Below are 23150 nucleotides of genomic sequence, written 5' to 3'. Positions count from 1 at the left end.
CTACTCTGGGCCTGCTCCTCCCCTGCCTGCCCCTTCACAGGGCTTAAAAACAACCCCAAGGGGCGCCTGGGTGGCTCAGTGGTTTAGGCCTCTGCCTTCGGCTCGGGTCATGGTCTCAGGGTCCTGGGATCGAGCCCCGCGTCGGGCTCTCTGCTCCTTGGGGAGCCTGCTTCCTCCTCTCTCTCTGCCTGCCTCTCTGCCTAGTTGTGACCTCTCTCTCTGTCAAATAAATAAATAAAATATTTAAAAAAAAAAAACAAAAAACAACCCCAAAGGCCTCTGGAGCCGGCCAGCTCTGAGCTCTGGGGGCCTACGCCTGCACGCAGAGCGGGGCCGCGCTGTGAAATGTGCCCACTTTCAAACTGGGCAACTGCCCGCCGGAACGTGGCACCCCGGGTCTGGGAGGTGCAGAGCTCCCACTCGGGCCGCCAGAACCCGAGGGGGCCGGCCTGCAGGTAGGGCCAGATTTTCAGGCCAGAACGTGGAGTCCGATACCTCCTCCTGTACACACACACACACACACACACACACACACACACACCCCACGCACTTAAGTAGACGTTCTTCAGGGCCAAATCCCTGTTCCTGAATCCGAAGAAATAACCCGGGTTCCATCCCAGAGGGATGTGTGTGTGTGTGTGTGTGTGTGTGTGTGTGTACGCGCGCGCGCGCAGGTAGTGGCTGCTCTGTCCAGCACTGATTTCTCCCCCATCCCCGCACCCTTTTGGAGAACGGCAGCCCCAGCCGGCAGCAGCTGTCAGGCGCGCTCTGCTGATCTGTGGAGGTGGGTGGGTGTCTAAGGCAAGGACAGTTCACTCCCAGCAGTGTGGGCCCTTGAACAGCGCCTCTCTCCCCGGGCCTCACTCCAACCAAGGAATCTCTGCTCTCTGAGCTCGGGGAAACAGCAGCTGCCAAAGAAGATGTGAAGTGGGGCCTGCCAAAGGAGGAGGAGAAAATTAATTAATGAGGGAAAGAAATGTGTCTCTGATCCAGATGATAGACTCCCTATCCCTGGGGGCAGAAATTCCTTGGAAATCAATAGCTGTGCATTCATTATCCCCCTCTTGATAAAATGCAAAGCTATGAGATAGGGGGAGGGGAGAATCTGTGTTGGTCATTAAACAAGAAGGAAGGAGGGGGGGACCTTTCCAGGAATCTATGCCAAGGCTCAGACCCCATGTGGGCATCATTAGCACAGGCAGGGGCCAACTAGTTAACTGCACTTGCTAGACCAGGAAAACAAAGCAGTGACATATTGGTGAGCCCCAGTCCACCACCCTTTTCTTTCACTGCCCTGGGGTAAATAGAGAAAGACTACTTAAGGCCCAAGGAACTGCATGCAGATCTGCCACTGTGCCCCAGCTCTAGCCTGGGGCCAAGGCCCAGCATGGATGTGGCTGGATAACTGTCCAGGCACCACCTCCCACCCCATCCCATGTTTCCATCCAACTCCCTTTCTCTGCACCTGTCACACCTGTACCATAAGTGCCCCTTCACCTGGGGCTGCCCCACTCTTAGAGACTGCTACCTCCTGCAGGGCAGATACCCCTGTTTTTTTCTTTTTTAAAGATTTATTTATTTGACAGAGAAATCACAAGTAGGCAGAAGTAGGCAGAGAGGCAGGCAGAGAGAGGAAGGGAAGCAGGCTCCCTGCTGAGCAGAGAGCCCGATGTGGAGCTCAATCCCAGGACCCTGGGATCATGGCCTGAGGCGAAGGCAGAGGCTTTAACCCACTGAGCCACCCAGGTGCCCCCAGATACCCCTGTTTTATACCTCATTTTCTCTCCAGGGTCTTGCCCTGGCCCAGACTGGTGATGACCAATCATGTGAGGAAGGAAAGGAAAGTAGAATGTAAATGAGGGAGGGATGCAATAATTGAACTCTGCAAAAGAACAAGCTGCTGTCAAGATTTACAGCTCTGCATGGGGACAGCACACCCCGCTGTCCCAGTCTCCATTTCCCTTTTTGGAAGAGAGGGGACCCTTCAGTGATCTTCCTGCTTGCCCCCCATTAACCGTGGCTTGTTGAACTCTCTGGCTTTTACTTCTGGCCTTCCCCATCTGCCGTCTCTTCCTTCTACACACGTGTTGTTCAATGGGATGTTTTTGCCCTGTGCCAAGCACTTTGCTAGGTACAATTGTGGACACAGATGTGCACTAAAATGGGCTTCCAGTCCATTGGTTAGGGGGTGGGTTGGGAATTGAACTCACAGCCCTCATATTTCTAGCCCCAGGAAAAGCTGAGATATTCTGGACAAATTCTGGCCCCACCGCATGGGTTGTCCAAAAAAAAAAAAAAAAAAAAAAAAAAGTGTCCAAAGAAATGGGAACTAGAGGAGGAGCCTGGGCAGGCTTGTGAGTTCCTGCTCTCTGGTAGGGTGCCTGTTTTCTGGGTTTCCTCGTGCTCTCCCAGAGTCATAGGGTAAGTCCAGATGAGCTTCCAGTACTTGGGGGCTGGCCTTGCTCTCTGGGGGTCCACTCAGAAGGAACCTTGCAGCTTGCAGTTCTGCCTCCCATGCACCCTTCCACCCTTCCGGGTATCTAAAGGCCAGCATTTCCCTGAGGTGCGGGCAGGATCTAGGCTCTTGCCCTCTGCAGGACCTTTCCTTTCCCTAGTGAAAGAGCTCAGGGAATGGATGCCATGGGTATCAGGAAGGATTAGGTTAAGCCTGGACACCCAGGGCGAGGACTACCTTAGGACTCACTCGCTCCCTCCAGCGATGTCCTGCTCCTCGTCCATTCCCCATAGAGATAAGTTGCATTTAGCACTCCCAGGGGACCATGTAATGGATGGAAACGTGCGGCTCCTCTCGAACCAGCAAGTGAACATCTTTCTTTCTCCCCTCTCTGGCTGCAACAGGGGAGGAGAGTAGAGAGAAAAGAAAAGAAAGAAAGAAAAAGGGATGGTGACGCCTGTGGGCTTTTCTTGGAATTTGAGTATTGAGTGGGTATGCTAAATACGGACGCGTTTATCTGAGGAAAAGATCCGCACGAATACAAATTGAGGTTTTTAGAAATGAGATCTGCTCTTTGGTGGAAATACAGACCTCTTTGGTGTGGGAGAGACCAGAAAGATTATTTATCTGATCTCTGCCTCCCATAAGTAGCCCCTTGCCTCTCTCCAGCTCTCCCGCCACAGATGTGATAACATCTGGGCTGTTATTATCACCCGGGGCAAGCGCTGTGTCCCTGGGGACTCGGCACCTGAACTGTGGTTCTCCCGGGAGGTGCTTGATCTGCCTGCCACACAAGGGCCATATAACAGGTTGGCTAATTGATTCATTCTTCTTAGGTTTTGATTTCACAATCAGAGAATACATAAAAAATAAAGTCTGGACCAGAGCTTAGGTTTCTTTCTTTCGGATTGGTTTGAATTAATATTTTAATCACACTTTCCTATACACTGGCTTGATCCTGTCTCCTATTCGAGATACACACACACACACAGACACACACACACAGACACACACACACACACACACACACACACACAAAGTAAAGAGGCCAAAGCCAAGACAATGGAAGGGAAAAGAAAGTCCTCTTTTCAACATCTTAATTCTTTTTTCTCTGAAGCGATTTTCTTTTCTCCCGGAGTTTCCAGCATAAAGTGTGTGTGTGTGTATGTGAGTGTGTGTGTGTGTGTGTGTGTGTACAAGCTGAGGAGAGGAAAGGATCCCCACAACACCCTGTTAACTATTTTTCCTTTTGATTACTAGAAGCCTCAGATCACCCGGAGCTCGTTTGAAATGTGGGTTTGTACACGGTTAAAGGAGACAAACAATAAGAGAAATGCACAATTTCATTTCAACAGCAGTTCCTTAGTAGAAAGCACACGCTCCTTGTGGCTCCTAAGTGGCTGTCACTGTCGGTGCCTGACACAGTTATATTCACAACAACAACAACAACAACAAAGTATGCGGAGGAAATTAAATTATATGGAAATCAATAGCGTCTGACTGCTTCAAACAAATGTCTGTCACGGCGATTATTCTCCAGGAACCTATTTATAAACCTTGAAAGAAGCAGGTTCTTGCAGCAAAAGACAGCATCTTCTGCGTTTCTGTGCTGTTATTTATACTGTATACAGAGGAATGCGCGGGCATAATTTAACATACAAATACCCAGCTGTATACATTATATAACAGCTTGTTAGACAACCCAGAGTGGAGGTGTGCCTAAGTAATGCGCATATATTCCGGTTTTGCGATGGGGCTGGGGGAGAGTTTGAGAGAGGGAAAGCACCAAAGGGGTTCTGAGCATCTTGTCTTTCGCCCCCTAAAAGGTGGGTACCCTGAGACAATAGCCAGCCCTTTTGATCTTTCCAGAGCCGCTGTGGGAAAGGTGAGGCGTGCATTGCGCATGCCCGGGTAGCTACAGGTGCATCACCTGCGCTGTCCTTGCTGGTGGTCACTATAAGAGCGGCTCCCAAGCGCCTGTCGCGGCCGGGCGAGCGCGCGCGCGCGCAGACGCACGGCGCCGCGGAGAGAGAGCGCGCGTCAGACAGACTCAGACAGCTGATGCCTGTCAGCGCGGCGGGGCCGGGAGCTCTCGCGAGAGCTCCCAGAACCGGCCGCGAGAAGTGGGGCTCAGGTGTAAGAGGAGTGCATCCCGTCGGCGCGCGGGGCTAGAGCTCTAGGAGAAGTGGGATCGCGAGGCCGGTGCGCGGCGCTCTGCACGGTCAAAGGGAGCGCCGGGCGGCAGCGGCGGCAGCAGAGGAGCAGCAGCAGCCCCCGGCGCGGCCGCCGCCTCCGCGCAGCCAGCCGCCGCGGCTGCAGCCTCCGAAGGGAGGCCGGGGGAGCCGGCGTGCGCACTTTCCCGCAGACTTTCGGAGTGTTTGTGGATTTACATGCCAAGCCATCAAGATGATGTCTATGAACAGCAAGCAGCCTCACTTTGCCATGCATCCCACCCTCCCTGAGCACAAGTACCCGTCGCTGCACTCCAGCTCTGAGGCCATCCGGCGGGCCTGCCTGCCCACGCCGCCGGTAAGCGCCCCACGCCCGCGGCCCCGGCCCGCGCGCCTGCCCCCTCCCCGTCTCCGAGACACTGCATGTCGGGTGCTGATGTGCGCCAGGTCCAGGTGCTGGGTTTTGCGGGCAGGGGTTTTTAGAGGAATCCCGCTGCGAGGCACGTTTTGTCCAGTGCCGCTTAATGTCGTGTTCCCGTCGCCTCTGCCTCGTGTCGGGCGCCTGCGATCAGAGTGGGGAGCGCTGGGGCCATGACTCTCTACTTCCCTCCACTTTTTCTGTTAATTTCACGCCTCGGAAAGGCGGTCTCTGTGCGTGTTCGGGTGCGTGACACGGGTCCCGAGCTGCGAGTTACATTTCCATTTCTTCTTTTCCCCTTCCTTTTTGGTCTCCCACGCCGGTTCCCGGAATGTGTTCTTGTGTCCCACTCTTCCCTGAACCTGTCTCTCTCCCCATACTCACGTCCCTTCTCATCTGTCCCCCACCCCTTGTCTTGTCCTCAATGTGCTCCCCATTCCTTCTTTCCCGGCCTCCACTGTCCCCACCCCCGTTGTTGTTATTTTGGTTGCTTTGTGTTTTGTTTGCCCTTTGCTTGTGCTTTCTGGCTTGTGTGTGGTTTTGTTTTGTGTTTTTGCTTTTTTTCGTTTTGTGGCTTTTTTGGTTGTTTGTTTTTTTGTTTTGGTTTGGTTTGTGTCGCCTGCAGCTGCAGAGCAACCTCTTCGCCAGCCTAGACGAAACGCTGCTGGCGCGGGCAGAGGCGCTGGCGGCTGTGGACATCGCCGTGTCCCAGGGCAAGAGCCACCCATTCAAGCCAGACGCCACGTACCACACGATGAACAGCGTGCCATGCACGTCCACGTCCACCGTGCCGCTGGCTCACCACCATCACCACCACCATCACCACCAGGCGCTCGAGCCTGGGGACCTGCTGGACCACATTTCGTCGCCCTCGCTCGCGCTCATGGCCGGCGCGGGTGGCGCGGGCGCGGCGGGCGGCGGCGGCGGCGGAGCCCACGACGGCCCGGGGGGCGGCGGCGGCCCGGGGGGCGGCGGCGGCCCGGGCGGCGGCGGCCCCGGGGGCGGCGGCGGCGGCGGTGGCCCGGGGGGCGGCGGCGGCGGCCCGGGAGGCGGGCTGCTAGGCGGCTCGGCGCACCCGCATCCGCACATGCACGGCCTGGGCCACCTGTCGCACCCCGCGGCGGCAGCCGCCATGAACATGCCGTCGGGTCTGCCGCACCCCGGGCTGGTGGCGGCTGCGGCGCACCACGGCGCGGCGGCTGCGGCGGCGGCTGCGGCGGCGGGGCAGGTGGCGGCGGCCTCAGCGGCTGCGGCCGTGGTGGGCGCGGCGGGCCTGGCGTCCATCTGCGACTCGGACACGGACCCGCGCGAGCTCGAGGCCTTCGCCGAGCGTTTCAAGCAGAGGCGCATCAAGCTGGGCGTGACGCAGGCCGACGTGGGCTCGGCGCTGGCCAACCTCAAGATCCCGGGCGTGGGCTCGCTCAGCCAGAGCACCATCTGCAGGTTCGAGTCGCTCACGCTCTCGCACAACAACATGATCGCGCTCAAGCCCATCCTGCAGGCGTGGCTCGAGGAAGCCGAGGGCGCGCAGCGCGAGAAAATGAACAAGCCCGAGCTCTTCAACGGCGGCGAGAAGAAGCGCAAGCGGACTTCCATCGCAGCGCCGGAGAAGCGCTCCCTCGAGGCCTACTTCGCCGTACAACCCCGGCCCTCCTCCGAGAAGATCGCCGCCATCGCCGAGAAACTGGACCTCAAAAAGAACGTGGTGCGGGTGTGGTTTTGCAACCAGAGACAGAAGCAGAAGCGGATGAAATTCTCCGCCACTTACTGATGGGGAGTGGGAGGTGCAGGGCGGGGCAGAGCGGGGAGCTGAAGGGGCTTTTCGGGGGTTTCCCTGAGCCTGTTTTCCTCTAGATTTGGAGTGTCCGTTATCTTGCTTGCATTTGGGGAGTCCCTCCTAGCGCACTCTCCTCTATCCCCCTCTCTGCTCTCCCTGCCTTTTCCCCTCCCCAGAAAAGAGGACTGCGGTGCTGGGTGTGGAAGCGGGAGAGCCAGGCAGGGAGAAAGAGGGAATATTTGGGTGAGCGGGGAGTCAAGGGAAAGGAAAGCAGAGATTGGAGGAGGGGTTTTGAGGAGCAGATTGGTTCTGGGGGTTAGGGTGGGGGGAGACTCGGGAAGTCTAGGGAAATGGACTGTTTTTGACCAGAGACACTTGTCAAAATCTCCTGGGGACCAAGGGACTATGTACAAAAACAAACTTACCAACCACCAAAAGCCAGACAAATAAAGACAAACTAAGACAAAACAAGGAAAAGAAAAAAAAAATGCTTTAGAAACTTAACTCTGGGGAACCATGTTCTGCAGCTTCATTACTCCCAAAGGAAGAGAGAAAAAGAGCACCACTATTATTACCACCCACCCCAACCCTACATACATAAATTGAGTTAAAATCGAAAACCAGACAAACCAGAAGGTGAAATTCTGGGTAGCAAAGCTAGTTGTTCTGTGTTTACTCCCCCCCCCCCAAGTCTCACTTCCACCCCATCCGTGTCCTCTTTGAGTTTTTTATCCATTCCAATGAGACTCCTATAGCTGCTCTCCATTGCCAGAAAGTGGGGGTGGGGGACACAGCAAGGAGAGGGAGACTATTCAGGAGTCCCACATTTTGGGGTGATCTGGCCTATACTCCTGTGGTCTGGTCATGTCTGGTGGGGATGTTTAGGGAGAGAGAGACACACAATCTGAGCTGACTAAAAGGCAGAATTTAGGGGCTCCGAAATATATATTTTATTCTAGGATAATAAAACAATTTAACAAAGTTTTTCTCCTTTCATTTTTGCTTATATCTAAGATCTGGAAAACAGATTATTTTGAAATTTCTCCCCCCACCCCTGTGCGCATGGAACTTGCTTGCCCTTTCATTTATTTTTCTGAGTGTGGTTTATTTTAAACTACCTACTGACATTTCCCCCTATTGATTAAAAAACACTGATGGGGTGGAAGACACTAGGAAAGATACTGTGCCCCATTTTCTCCAGAACAAGACCCATCTTGCTCTTCTAGGTACCCTTTCTTTCTCTCTTGAAGACCATGAAATCGTTCTGGAAATACTGGAAAGTTTCTGCTTTCAGTTGGAGCAGGACTTGGTTGGGAGAAAAATCAGCTAAATCCCAGGAGAGAGGAAGACAGGTTTAAAGCCCTCCATTTGTTTCAAAGGGGTCTGCATGTTGAGGGGGGAAAGCAGAACAACTGTGTTTCATTATTATTATTATTATTATTATTATTATTATTATTATTATTCTAAAGTAATTTATTGCTGGGGATAAATGTTGGGTAGCAAGAACTTTAATTTGCACTATCAGTCTCCCAAATAGAAAATCATGTATAGTATTTCATAGTAATAATCAAGGTACTCTCTGAACTGATGGTTAAAAACAAAAACAAGACAGCTGGAGGTGGTGGTTAGGTAAAATGCCTGCTTGGTGCATAAGGTACTCTTTTGATCTCTTGTGGAGATGGTTTATCACCATCCTTTAATAAGAACTAAAAAATTGAAAACAGAACAAATGAGAAAAGGAAAACTCTGCCATTTAACAAGACTGAAATCATGCATGATCTGAAAGGTGCAGAAAGAAACACAATTAGGTCTCACTCTGGTTAGGCATTATTTATTTAATTACGTTGTATATCATTGTTTGCAGCGCAAACATACTATGCATTTGAAACTGAGCACTACACTGGGCTAGCTTTCTGATAGACCGTTTTGTGGATAGTGTGATTTCACAGTCTACTGCCTGTTTTCACCGAAAACACAACATTCTTGTCATATTCTTGTATTTAGAGGAAGAGAACAAAAGGAAAATTACTGTAAATATTTTCTTTAACGCACACACTCACACAATGGTTACAAAACTGCCAGTGTTAATCCTGAAATGTCTCACGATTGATCTACCTGTCCATGTATGTCTGCTGAGCTTTCTCCTTGGTTATGTCTTTGCTCTAATACCTTTCCTCCTCCCCACTCCTATTAGAACCATTTCTGTGCGCCAAAATACAACAGGGGGATGTGTCCCAGTATGCTTACAAATAAAACATAACTGAAAGAAGAGCAGTTTTATGATTTGGGTGCATTTTTGTTTATACCGGGCCAAGTCCTGGTAGAGCCGGTCAAAAATGAGGTTCAACCACAAATACAAGGGAGGATATTGAAAGGGGGATAAAAAGTGAGGAAGGGGTGAGAAAGATGTATTTTTCTGCTGAATCAGAATTCACTTTCAGATAACTCATGTGAAAAGCGGTGCTCTGAATAAAATGAATTCTATATTAGTTGCCTGTGTTTATCAATTTTTTTTTTTAACTGCAGAAACTCTTAAACCACAGTTCTCACTGCAGAGTGGTGGAAGGTAATAAATAATCAGGCCCACTCCCTAAATTAAATTGAGGTTCAGGGAAAGAGGCATTTGGAGATTTCTATGTGATGTTTCTAGCCTATAAACATTTCTTTAAAAAATGTTGTAACTAAATGACTTTGTTTTGGAGGTTAATAAATATAAAAAATCATCCATGGATCTGTCCAGCCACCATGTCAAATGCCTGTGTTCATCTGAAACATTTAGTGTGCCACCTACTGCTCCAGAAAGACCAGAGATACTTTATTTCTTGGTGACCCTGGACTAGATCAGATGCCAAATGTACAAAATTTCTTAATAGCTGGGATTATATCTTCTGACATTATCCCATTTTAGCCAAATCTTTTTAATTTCACCGGCAAATCTGTGAAACAAAACACTTGATGTTCAAAAAAGAATAGTACATTTAAAAAGCTGTGATTTTAAACAGTTGTTAATGTTTAAAAAAGCACTAGAGGTATTTTTAAAAATAGATCTCTTCCATCAAAATTGATTTGTTTTTGTTGTTATTGACTTGAAATGTCATCAGTTTTTAATAAAATGCATTTGTAAAAACAAACAAACAAACCGTTATTTCATAGGAAAGTATGACCGGATTTCATTGTTGGAGAACCAGGAATGAACAAATGAAAAGATTTACAAAGGCTGGTTTTTTTTTTTCCCCAATCTGCTCCAAACGCAAATGTTGCAGGCAAATACATTTGTATTATATAATGATGACCAATGTATGTAATAAGAACTTAAGCATTTGTTTTGTATTAAAATCCTTATCAAATAAAAAGAAGACAACATTATGTTAATAAAACATCATGAAAACACATGCTTTGCAGAGTTTCCTATTTTATGTAGTAGGAAACTGTGCAAAACAGAAATGCTTTGCTCTCTGGTGAATGAATCTGTGTACCGTGGGAAGGAATAAGACTGTTCTAAGACACCATTGTCAATTTAGGAAGAAACAAGCAAGCAAATGTCCTTCAGAAGCGAGAGCAAAAGCTTGTCACTCAGCGGTTGCTGACCTTTCAAAGTTTTCTGGTTGGGAAGAGGAACTACACTTTAAGCAGATTCTGAAACCAGTTGGTGAGAGGAATTACTAAATTGTGTGGCTGCGAAACTTTAAAAGAATGATCTTAAAAAAAGCTGGTGAGAGTGGGAAAATTGCCCTCCGTTTGTATTTCGGCTTCTCGGGAAATCCAGGCGTTCATGGAGTAGGCAGGGCAAAAGAAAAATAAGCATGAAATGCACCTGCCACGTTGATGCCATTCATTCATTTTAAATTTCATTTTGCCCCAGTCCTAGCTGAGGGTCCTGCTCCTATAGGTCTGAGAAATGATGCCCTCAAAACACATCAACTAACTTCTGAGTAGATTTTTGTTTAATGCGTTTTCTTAAATTATTCTCAACTTCGATTACGCTTTCATAAATAAACCGTAGCACCCACTGCCACGATGGTATACTTTCTCCTGATACTAAGACTACTTCGGTCCTGTTACCACATATAGCCAGGCCAGCGGAAGACAGGGCGCCCTAGCCCCTAGGACTCACCTGGCCAGCCCCCGCCCACGGCCCGCAGCCGTGTCGCCCAGGCCTCTCTCTCTTCTACCCTGCGTGAAGCATCCCTGCCGCATCTTTCTGGGGGAAGAGCTTTCATAGTCTAGTCCATGAAGTGGGAATTGTTAAGTTCTGACTTTGGCTAAAAAGCAGTGTTCCCCCACTCCATTCGAATTGCCTTGGTGGCCCCCGGAATGATAAAGGTGATGACCACAATTATTATCTGGTATGGTTCTGTTTATCCGTGTTATTGGCGCCGCAGTCTCAGCCCCACGGTGAGAGCCACACAGAGCTCGCGGGCGGTTTCAAAGGAGACCGCAAGCTTAATTGATTTTTTAAAAATAGCAGCCGAATTCTAATTCTCGCGGGGAGCCTCTTTTCCACCTGCGAGATAAGCCTTGTCGCAATAATTACGTTATTTAATATTTGATCAAACCATCGCGCCGCCACCGCGGCTGGCGGCGCGGGGTCGGCTCACGCCCTCCGGGGCGGCGGGCGAGCAGCGCTGCCGGAGCCGGGCCGGGAACGTGCGGCGGGGGCGCGCGACCGCCCCGCTCCGGTTGTCTTGCCCTTTGAATAATTCATGGATTGAGAGTTCTGGAAATTAATAAAATGAATGATAACAAGAAGCTAATTAAAAACTTTCGTAATTGTTGTCAAGTCAACTTGATAGGAGACTGGCAGGCCTCTGTCTCCCTCTGCCCGAATCGGGAGGCCCCGTGGGCTGGGCGCGGGCGGGGAAGGGCCTTGAATGTGGAGCTGGCAAGTGCTCCCGGGTCTCAGGGAGTTACTTCGGGGGCCGCCTCGTGGGTGTGCTCCCTCCCCTCCAGCCGCCGCAGTCTGCCGCTCACTTGTCCTCTTGGCTAGACTTCGGACTTCCGCGCGGGTGGATGGGCGGGTGCCGTTTCAAACCGCGAGCAGAGATGATTGGGTCAGAATTTGAAGCCAGGAGGGACCCGCCCTCCCCCGACCCGTGTAGGGTTCTCCCTCTGCCACGGAAACATCCGCCCACCCGGGGCCGTCCGCGCGGGGAATCCCAGCGCCCCAAGCGCGCAAGCCTCGGCCAAGCGACCGCAGGGCGCCAGGTCTGCGCCCTTTCACCGCCTGCCGATTGGTCTGAAGGCTTCCAGCCACCCGAGACCGCAGTTCTTCTCAGACAGCGGGGCAGCCACCAGCCTTCCGGCCCTGGCAGGGAATTGGCCCGGCAGCCAAACACCCCAGCCGATAAGCGGTCCAGGGCTGGGCCCCCGGCGCGCTTGCGCAGCGGAGGCGGGTGGCAGGCGGGGCGCGGACCGCTGGGAGCGCCTGGTGGACGGGGCGCGCACGGAGTGCGCAGGGAGCGCGCTGAGCTCGCACATGCGCGCTGAGAGCTCGCAGTCTCCTCCGAGAGGTGAGTCGGAGTTCCGCAGCTGGTAATTAGGAGCTCTCAGAAGTCTTCCCCTACCATTAAGTGCCTTTGAGGATGTCCTGACAGAAAAGGGAAGGGACTGGTAACCCACAGAGGTTAAAAATACTCCCCTCACCACAGTTTGCCTAAGTCGAGCAGGCACCTTAAACACCATGAAACTTTCAAAACTGGTTTACGTTAAAAAAAAAAAATTGGAAGCAGGTATCGGTTTTTGTTTTGTTGTTGTAGTTAAGGTGCACACGACGAAAACCCTATTAAGGATTTGAACTTAGTAGGCAAGGATTTGCACTCAGGGTGTTAAGAAGGCTGGCCACTCTGCTTCCGTCCGGGAGGATTCAGTAGAATCCTGGATCGGAAAACGGGGGTGGAAGATCTCGGTCCAAGATAACCTGGCAAGGCACAAGTAGTGAGTCCAGCGCCCGCTCCCGCAAACGCAGGGGTGGAGAAAGAGCACCCCGTCCCACTCCCCGCCCGGATCTCAAATGCCCTGAGGTCGCAACTCTGATTTACCAAGGCAAGAGTATAGAGAAAGAAGAGGGGAAACTGAGGTAGCTAAAGAGAGCTTGGACGGAGAACTGGCAAGAGAAGGGATGGAGGAGGAAAGGAGACTGCCCACCTTGATTAGGCAAAAAGAATTACAAACAAAAGTTTGATAACTCTGACTCCTGGCTTCAGTGCAGCATAATGTACACAAACTTCTGTAGGCATGGATCAGACTAAAACAAAGTGTTGACAATTTCCAGCCGAGGAAATACACTTACACCAGTCTCTCCCCACCCTAACCCCCCTCCGCCCCCGCCAAGTGTTGACAATAAACATTTAATGAAGGCAGGGACCTGGCTGTCTCCAGTCAGTGTCAGAATACTTTAAGCAGACCATTAGCACGGCTTCTTCCACTTCAAACATCGCGCGCTACACTCTAACATTATATTAAAAAAAAAAAAAGTGTGAGACAAATAATATGTTTATACGGATATCTTAAGTGGTCTGCAGTAGTTCTGATACCCCCTGTACTTATATGAGCAGAAACTAACTCATTGTAGATTACTCGCGCTTAAAAAATGTTAAATACAGTTAATGCAATATTAATCGCCCTTTGGTGATATAAAATGCAATATTTTCAGACAGCTATCGAGCTTTTCTAGAGGAAGAGCTGATGAAAAGAGTCACAGCTGAATAGTGGAGAGAAAAAGCCCGGTATTTATTGCTTTTGTTTGGCTTTTGGCTACAGAGACAGGAACCTTCTAATGGGGTAAGGACATTTATTTTATCTGCAATCTATTGCTGCGAGAGCAGGGGCGGCAGATGGGGCTGGTGCGATATTCGCAGTGTAATTTAGACCAAATCCTAATAACTAATAATGATTTATGTTAATTTTGATCATTTATGCGACTTTACAAAAGCGTTGTCATGAAAGAAAGAGAAAGAAAGAGAAGCAGAATATTCTGGGGGCTCTAAGGCTCCTACCCTGCTTAAAATATGTTTTGTGAGTTAGCAATGGAAAAATACAGGCATTTTAAAAGCAGGTAGGTCTATTTAACTTGGGCAGAGAGTTAATCTCCCTGGGGCTTGCATTTTTTCTGAAAATGCACCTAAGTTGAGAGGAAATTAGACTCTATTGAGCGAGAGACTCTTTCATCCCAGTTTTAAAGAAAACAGATATGTTTCAATTGTTTCATTTGCTTATATTCAACTAAGCGGTCGCGTGTGCACTTGCTTGCTTGCGTGTGTGTGCGCGCGTGTGTAGTGGAATCAAGTGTGTGCGAGGCATGAGTACGCGCCGGGGTCTTCCCTCCAAAGTGGAAGCTGAGCCCGGTGTTTGAGATCAGCCTTAGCGCCCGTGAGCAAGCAGTTGCACACCGCCGCCACGCCTTATGCAAAAGTTTTATTACTGGCTGCTTAAACAAGATGCTGTATCTTAATCTTCACTTCCCGACTGATATTTGTTTGCCTAGAATCAACTTTTGAGAAGCTTTGCCGTCTCTACCTCCTGTCTTTCTCCTCCCCCAAGGGATCTCAGGGCTTTTAAACTTAAAAGTGCTTCCCCTCTCCTCATCCCCCTGGTAACGTGGCACGGGTTCAGAACCCCAGGGGCTGCCAACGGGACATAGTTCTGCCCAAGAACAGGAGATTTTTGGCTGCCACGCAGTGCACTGCAGAGGGTCGGAGCGATTTTGAAAGGGAGGGTGCGCCTTGCTCGTGGCAATTTACTTTTTCGGTTACCTTTTGCGCGTTTCAACGCCTTCAGGCTATAGTTTGAAAGTAAAACAGCATCAAAGCACCTACTTATTAGCTCTGTATTTGAGAAATCCGAAGATGAAACTACCTAAAAGGTTTAATAGGGCGGAACAGCATTTATTTGCCAAGCAAACAGCCAGAGTACAGTTCAAAAGGGGTACAGTGGTTTATCAGCAGGAGGCTGGAATGAGAACGTTGGGTAAAGCGAATTTCAAGCTTCAGTTATGCTGTTAAACCGTTAAAGTGAATGAAATAAGCTTCAAGTGGGATGTCTTCTTTGATTTTGAATATCATCTCCCTCACGAAGTACATATATAGATACATATGTACCTACATATATATTTGTGTGTATATATATATAAATAAATAAATATATATATATCTCCTAGAGGCTCTCCCCACCTTCAGAGTTATAGAATTATGGTCAAGACTTTGGCTTGTTTGTAAACTTTCAGGTTTTGTGGATCAAGAATAGTTAGCTTTCAAGAGATTTGATCTGCAAATGTATCTAAAACATGATCACATCTTTTACAGTTAAAATATTCATGCTTTTCTTCCTCTTTTTCATATTTCAAAGCTGTTGATGTGAAAATATATTTAATTTCTTCTACTAGGGAAAAACATCAGGCTACATGATTCCGAGAAGTTTATTTCTTCAAGGATTATTTTTGCTTTTGAATCATCTCCAGCAGCACCTGTGCTGTTTTGCACTGTCAGTATTTTTGGTAGAAAGAGGACTTTAAACAAAATAAATCCTTAAACAAAATAAATCCAGGCAGGTGATGCTGCCTGTTTACTGATAATACTCAAGAGCTGGTGTGTGTTTGTGAGCTCGAAGCTGCGCCTCCACGTGCATCTCCATATACAAACAGGCACAATTTTTACTGTTGTTGAATGTAACTGAGTCTCATTTCTAAACTTTATTCTGGTTCTGTCCCAATGTTTCAGCACCAGACACAACGCTTAAAATTGAAGAGTGGTGCATTATTGAAACTCTCTATCAAACAGCTCTGGGGTGCAGCCTTTCTGAAAACGCCGGCTCTGGATGAGGTCTGACTGTCTGACTGCACATAAGCCCCTAATATGTTAATGGCCGTAGGGGATGCCTAAGGTACTATCTCAAGCTGCTTCGCACACCATATGTCAGGCCGTTAGCCACATGGATCTATTAATCAAAAGAGCTGGAGAGGGAGGAGAGGGTCTTCGAAAGGGGGAGAATGAGAGCAATGGGGGAGGGGAGGAGGTGGAAGAGAAAGCATTTTAAACCCCCATCATTTCTCATTTCTTTTATAAAAAAATGAACAAAAAATAGCTAAAGAAGACTCAGCCAATGCAGATTTTCTTTCTGTCAAGTTAAAGACTGTTCAAAAATCTCTACTAGAAGAATTGGGAGAGTATCTGATGCTATTAAAATAGAAGGGCATTTTACCTGAAGGATCTTGTTAAGGGTTCCTTTATTGCAAAACTTTTATAAGTAGCACTTGATACAAAAAGTGTTGTTTTGTGTCCTAGGTTGTTTTGTAGATGAGCTTTATTAAAAGTGGAGGGGGGGAATGGGGCAAATGTGCATTTAGGAGATGTAAGGGGGCCTGAAGGGAGGCACCCAGAGGATTTGTAATGAATATATAATTTATTAATATTTTATCTACATGTACAGTAGCGTTTTCAACACCTTTAGTTCTTCTGATAGTAAATAAAACGTCTGTACATTTTCATCCCTTCCTTTAGGCTGCCTTTATGATAAATGAAACTGCAGAGTTTAGTGGGTACAAAAAGTATTTAATTGCTTTAGGAGGACAGGAAATGAGAAAGCATTTAAATCTCCCATCTTTCTCATTTCTGCTTCGTTTAGAAGTATCTCTTGCCCTTGATTGTTAAAAAAATTTTTGGTTAGATAGATAGTTTAGAAAGTTTGTATAACCTTAGAAGTAACTATGTACTCAGCATGGAGATAGTGGAAATAACTGGTATAAATGAGTAAGATGGTATCAATGAATAAAGCATCAGGTCTATAAGAAAAAAATTTACATTCTTTCTTGAAATGATGAATGTATTTTGTCATGTGCCATAAACTTAACACATTACAAAAGTACTGATTTTAAAATGTCAGAAACAGAGCAATGAAAAGAAAACATATAATCACTTAAGTTTAAAAGTTGCATTTTTTTCTTGTGTGTTGCTACCTGGGGATACAGAAAATATAAAATCAAATGTCAATTAAGATATTATTGTTGTTTATTGGTAACCAATGGTGATGAACCATATGAGGACTTGATTTCTGGATTATTAATTTTAAGTTTAAAAATCTATAATTAATGATAAAATGATAAAGTGAAGATGATTTTTAATGTCATGATTAGTAGGTGTGATTTACAGTATTAATTTATAGGATAATGGAATGACTGAAAAGTTTATTGATCTTAGTTTTTAAATATATATGCAAATGATTGACTACTTATATGTATTTGAGAGCACAGATTATACAACCATATCAAAAAACCTTTGTCATTAATATAGATTCACAGTACTCTATTATATTGGACTTGCAAAAGAGAGAGCAGGATGCCCTTATTTGTCTAAAAAATACATTGAAGAAGATAATTGTGAAATTGTGCTCAGTGAAAAACAAAAACTCTATAAATGACATCTGTTATATCATTTATAGAATATAAATGGAGTATTTTATGTGTATATTAGATATGATATATTAAATATTCTTTATTTTTACAAAAGCACCTATCTGTGTTTATATAGAAGTAAGGCTCTCAGAAGGAAAGGTTAACATTGGCAGGTACCAAAACACCAGCACATTAGCTTATTTGATTCAGCTAGAAAATCATCAGTAACTCTTTTAGAAAAAAAAAAAAAAGCATTGAAAAATGGAGAATTGTATTGTAGAGAACTGCAGTGAATGTGTAAATATGAGGGGCTCTGAAGCACTGAATTTCATCCAGGAGATGATGAATATATAAAAACAAGATCATCCTGAATTTCAAGAGTAGCTGGGTAGAGAGAAACACTTATCATCTTTAAATTTTGGTGACTTCCTCACTAGCCTTCATTTCTTTCCCTGTAGTTAAAAGGTAGCCCATATATCTGTCGCTTTGGGTTTCCAAAGACTCGTAACTTAATTCCTTCAGGCTATTCATCAGCACAGTAATTAAACTAGCAAATGGATGTAAATAAAGTGAAATTGGTTTCATGACAGATGAGGCGAAGAGGCCTCTGACATGAAACAAGGCAGGACAATAATGATTTCGGCAGCATCGGGCTATGGAAGGAACCCCAGCTGGATTTATTAGGTGCTGCAAGTGATTTGCTGGAAGCGGGCAAGACATGAGCACTCTTTAATTTGACAGGAATTTTGCATCCTAAGGAGCATATTGAAATATAAATCCAGAAACAAGTTCAGGCAAACTGTAAACAGATGTGTTAGTGGACTAAGGGTACTACTCAATATTTAAAAAGGAAGAAGCATAGAGAAATAGTAGAAAGGCTTCAAATACACAACTTATTACTTAATCCTGGGGAGTGGCAAATAATTCTGAAACTTTTTTTTTTCTTATGAGTTCTATTGCTATTTCAGGGTTAGCAATTTTGCATTTTCAAGTTTATTTATTTGTGAAAACAACTAATACAACAGGCGATTTTATAAACCAGCATGATGAAAACATCTGTGGAAATTATGGGTATATGCATATGTGGGAGGAGAATATGACAAACTGGGAGAGAAGCCTGGATGGCAACTTATTTAACAGAGTACAGTTATTACTGCATTTAAATAAAATCTGAGATAAAGATCTGGTACCAGTTTATTGCCTCTAGCAGTCAGTGCCTGGATACTCAGAAAGCAAATTTCTAGCTACAGAGAGAAATTGTGTCAAGCCTTTGATCAAATGAAGCCTTGAAATCAAATGTGGATTTATCCTCGCAAAATAAGCAGTTCCATAGACTAGGGGAACATAGTATAGCCGAAAACTGATGAAAATGAGAAAGAGAAGGTGGAAGGAATGAGTTCTTGGATAGCTCAAGAAGACTTAAATGGAAATTAAGTCACCAATTCCACAGCAATAAGGAAGTCCCACATAGAATAAATAAAAAAAAAAATTTCACACTAGGACCAGATTAGCCCCTTTCTCTATGAAAAAATAAGAAGTGCCCTCTCCACAAGATTCACGCAGGATTTTCAGCACCATGGCCAACACCCACCCACTCCCATCCCCCCGGCATCGCAGCGCGGGAGAGGGTGGGGGGGTTGCCGCAGTGGGGTGGAGCTGGAGCGTAGCCACTGACCCCCGAAAGGTGAAATCTAAATACTCCTGGAAGTCTATGGGGGTTTTAATTATTTAGCAGTGGATTCAGGTCCGCGAGTGGGCTACTATACATGGCCCAAGTCCTGTATGGGACTTCAAATCTTTAAATCTATTCAAGTCTGTTATGGAGCAGAATTTTAAGAGAAAGGGTGGAAAGGGTAGGAGATTAGGTTATCGAAATTCTTAATGACAATAAGATCTTTAGAAAACAAAACTCAGCACCCACTGCATGCTCCCTCCTTTCTAATTGTGGGTGACTTTCAAGCCACGGAAGAATTGATAATGAAACTCAATTGGCTTTCTCTCTAAGCCTGTTCTTTGTTGTTGTTGTTTTTAACAGAAAATATGCCTAATTATTTTGAAGTTATTTTCCAATCACAAGGCTTAGGCAAGTCCTTTAATTAGAATACAGTCGGGATAGGGGAGCATATGGAGGAGAATGTCAAGAAGAGGGTGCCAGGGGCAGATCCTCAGAAATCTGTATTCATTTCTGGCTCTTATTTGTTCAGTAATCTCTACCATCATAACTAAATCTTGAAGCACTGATGTAGTTCGAGTTGTTGTTGACTTAACGTCAAAATTCAATCACTGGGGGTTTTGCATCAGCCGGGCTACTTATTTGTCTAATAAATCCGTCATTTTGTAAGAAAAATATTTGAGCAGCCGTACTTGACCTCTTGGTATCCACAAGTCACATTTATTTCTCCCAGTTTACAAATGCAAAATCGAGATGATCATCTAATGCCTGGAGGAACTGTGTTGATTTCTGATTGGATTTTAGATGGAAATGTCTATTTTAAATACCTTGTGATTAAATTGTACATATAATAGAATCCATGCATTTTAAGCTGATTCCTGCTTGGAAACTTAACAACCTGCACTGTTAGTCACACATACCGATGCCAAAAAACCAAAAACCAAAACCCACCCCAAAACCCACAAAATATGAAACCCACCTTTTCCAAACACCTAACATTCAGCCTCAATTGTAAGACTTTATTAAAACCAGAGTATCATTTTTTTATCTTAAAATAGTTATTTTATAGATGGAGCCCTCCCTCTCCCCCCAAAAATGTTCTAATTCCTGGAGGGTAGGGCTACATCATCTCAATCCCAGGGACAAGGCACACAGGGGAATTAATGGCTGTGCCTTCAGTCTCAGGATTGAAGCTGAGTGTTGTGTCTACTGCCAAACTCAAGTCCAAGGAAATCCATATCTTCATTTCTGAGTATTCCTAGTTAAGGAACATAATGTGTTGTGTTTGATCGAATTAATTTTATTCTCCAGTATACACTGTGTTTGGAGATTGCCTGAAAAATATTTGTCCCACCCCTTTCCTACTCTTTCTCCTTTCAGCACCGTTTAGTGCAGAGACCTCTTCACAACTCAAGATTCTTTCTGAACTATTTGACTAAGGCACAAGGGTCCATTACAGAGTTTCTCTGTGTAGTGTTGGGGAGAAGGAGACACCACCAGGACCCCATCTGTTGTGCTGGACTAGAAAGAGACGTCTTCCGAAGTCAGGCTGGAGAACTGGTTTTGCCAGTTGGTGAAGAGATTGGGCTGAGGCCTCAGAAACCTGGAAGCTTGCATTTATCCACGTGGCGTGTCCTACGGATGGAGTCCCGCCTACTTGTCAGGGAGGCTGCGGTGTAGACTAGCTGCACCTTGGCTGAGGGAGGAGTCCGGCCTCGCAACCCAGTCAAGTTTTGGACCCCCTTTGCTTTTCCTTTCTTGCGGGAGGGCGTGTGTCTGTATGTGTGGATGTATACTTTTCGATTAGTGGAGGATGTGTAGAGAAAGTATTGCCCAAGCTTGTTTTCATCGGAAGCCATCGCGGTGGTTTGACCCCATCTGTTAGAGTTCAGGCCGGTGGTGGCCAATTTAGGGGGAAAGTCCCTTAGCTCCCTCTGCTTCCACGCTCGCTCTTCGCCAGGTTTCCTCCCTCGAAGCCCCGCGTCGGTTCCACCTGAGTGTGGTGTTCGTGCATTTCCGTCTCCTGCTCAGCTGACTCTCAGACTTCGGAGACTTCAGCTTCTCTATCATGGTGGGGAGTGGGGTGCTCTTCTCCAACGTCTTGAACTCGATCCCAGCGCGGGGCTCTGGATCCGCTTCCACGTAGTGGCGGGCTGGTGGGCGGCTTGCCGCGCTCCGGGATGGGACCACCCTCGGAAAGGAGCTGGGCTCCGCGCCCGGGTCGGGTGTCGGGGGCATGCTCCGGCATTGGCTTGGTTCGCCCGGAGAGCTGGAGGGGTCGCTAGTGAGCAGCAAGCTCCGCGCGCCGCGAGGTCCGCCTGGCGGAGTTGACTTGGTGCCACTCAACTTGCTGGGAGTGTGCACTCCCGAAGCTCACCAGGCGCCTGTTACTGGCTGGTCCCAGCGAGAGGCTGCAGGGATCGGGAAGCTCTACCCGTCGTATTTATTTCTGAGCCTTTCTCATACACATTTCACTTCCATTTCCAAGCCCCCCTCGCCCCCACCCCCATCTGATTAGTTCATTTCCCCGTATAGGATCTTAAGGCGCTTAATATACCCAGAGAAGGACACGCAAAAAACCAAACCAAAACAAAACAAAACCACCTTTAACTCTAGGCCCACCCTTCCTCGTGAAAGCAACAATCTTGCAACAACAGTTGCGAGACTGGTAGCAGGCGGAAGGACCAGATTATGTCTCTCTGCGCTCTATCCCTTGGGGCTGGCTGAATCCACAGTTTTAGGAGGTGAGGGAATACTTTTTTAGACGTGACAAAACGGGTCAGATGATTTGGCGAATTTGTCCAATATTTGTTCCTGTTACAAAAGCATACTGCTGGGGGCTTTTTGCTTCATTAATAATCCATCCTGCTCTTTTGTCTCACTCTTCTCCTTGTCCCGTCTTCCCCTTCAGTTCTTGAGAGAAACAGGGGGAGGAGGTGTTCCTGGTTTGCCTGTATGTCTGTCTACTGGGACAGATGTCTATTAGGACTTTGCCTTCAGAAGTGGAGATTATTGAGGGAATTTGAATGTGGTTAATTCAAATTAATTGTGTTTTGTTGTGGGGGTAAAGTTTGCTTGAGCCTCCTCTTGGCTTCCAGATTCTTCTCCACCCCCCCCCCCCCCAATGTTGAGGAAAGGACTTTTGCACTTCCATTGGTTTCCTGGACTCAATCAGGCAATCAGAAGCTGGTATGATGTGTGAAGACTATACTGGCCAGGCAGGAATGCAGTTGTCCTGGGTGGGAGAGTTAGGAGATGAGGAGGACAAGGTGTTTCAGAGACAGATAAGTTTTTAAATCTAGATGACCCTAAAGTTACAAATGCATCAGACATCATTTCTTGGAGAAACCTAATGTAAATACTCAAAACTTCTCCTTACAGGGTTTTGAAATTAGCTTTCACCTCCGTAGAGTGCTGACAAGTTTGTGAACTTTTTAATGAGAACAAAACTGGAGTAAAAAAGGAGGAAGTGCTTTGGTATTTGAGAATATTAATGTTAGCTTGTGGAAATAGAGGTACTACACTGTAGTTATTAGCAACTTATAAAATCTTAAATCAATACAAATTAATTTAATTATGATTTGTAATTGCATTATGCATGATCAATTTGAAACACTACATTAAAGATAATTAGAGCTGGGCGCCATCACTCGTCACTCTCCTAATAGCTTAATGAAAAGGAATGTCATGTACCACCTTTGGGTTAAACCTGTAAATTAGGATAAATGCTTGTTTTCCAATAAAAATGTGATAAAATAATTGTACATTTAATAGACATTTTTATGACTCTGTTGTGAATATATAATGGATTTTGGGGGGAATTGTATTATTATTTTTTCCATGGACCTAGTTAAGTATTTATTAGGGTTGATTGAGCTGTCAGTGTTTTTTCAGGATCAGACCTGGAGGATTTGAATGAAGACTAACTTTTATGTAAAAATATCATGCTGTCCTCGAAGCTTGTGCCAAGAGGTCACTGCAGATGGAGGTCCTAACTTAGCATAATGGGTTTAACATTTCCATGACATCATCAGGGAATCTGAAAGGAGTCTAAGGATAATCAGAGTGGTCATTCAGAAGAACAGTAAATATTTTATGAGGATATATAGAAGACAGGAAAGATGGTCAGAAAGGTGATTCTAAGCTCCTTAGAGTTCTGTGAAAGAAGCTTCTCAGTTACTTGCTGTTAAAAGAGCCACTGCGTATTCTGTATCAGTGAGACATATTCCAGACACTCAGGATAAGACCCAGATTAGGCATTAGTTTGTATATA

At 46.5% G+C, this 23150-nt stretch overlaps 1 protein-coding gene across 1 annotated transcript; it reads left to right on the top strand.

Moving 5' to 3' along the window:
* The first annotated feature begins 4692 nt into the window (after window positions 1-4692).
* POU4F1 (POU class 4 homeobox 1) lies at window positions 4693-7025 on the top strand. Its single transcript, XM_045978374.1, has 2 exons — window positions 4693-4984; window positions 5670-7025. The coding sequence occupies exons 1-2, from the start codon at window positions 4862-4864 to the stop codon at window positions 6813-6815; spliced, it is 1269 nt and encodes a 422-aa protein (XP_045834330.1). The 5' UTR covers window positions 4693-4861; the 3' UTR covers window positions 6816-7025.
* The last annotated feature ends 16125 nt before the right edge of the window (window positions 7026-23150 follow it).

Source organism: Meles meles, chromosome 14, assembly GCF_922984935.1.
Source record: "Meles meles chromosome 14, mMelMel3.1 paternal haplotype, whole genome shotgun sequence".
Lineage (NCBI taxonomy): Eukaryota > Metazoa > Chordata > Mammalia > Carnivora > Mustelidae > Meles > Meles meles.
The sequence above is the reverse complement of the archived record's forward strand: the minus strand, read 5'-3'. Positions and strand labels throughout refer to the sequence as shown.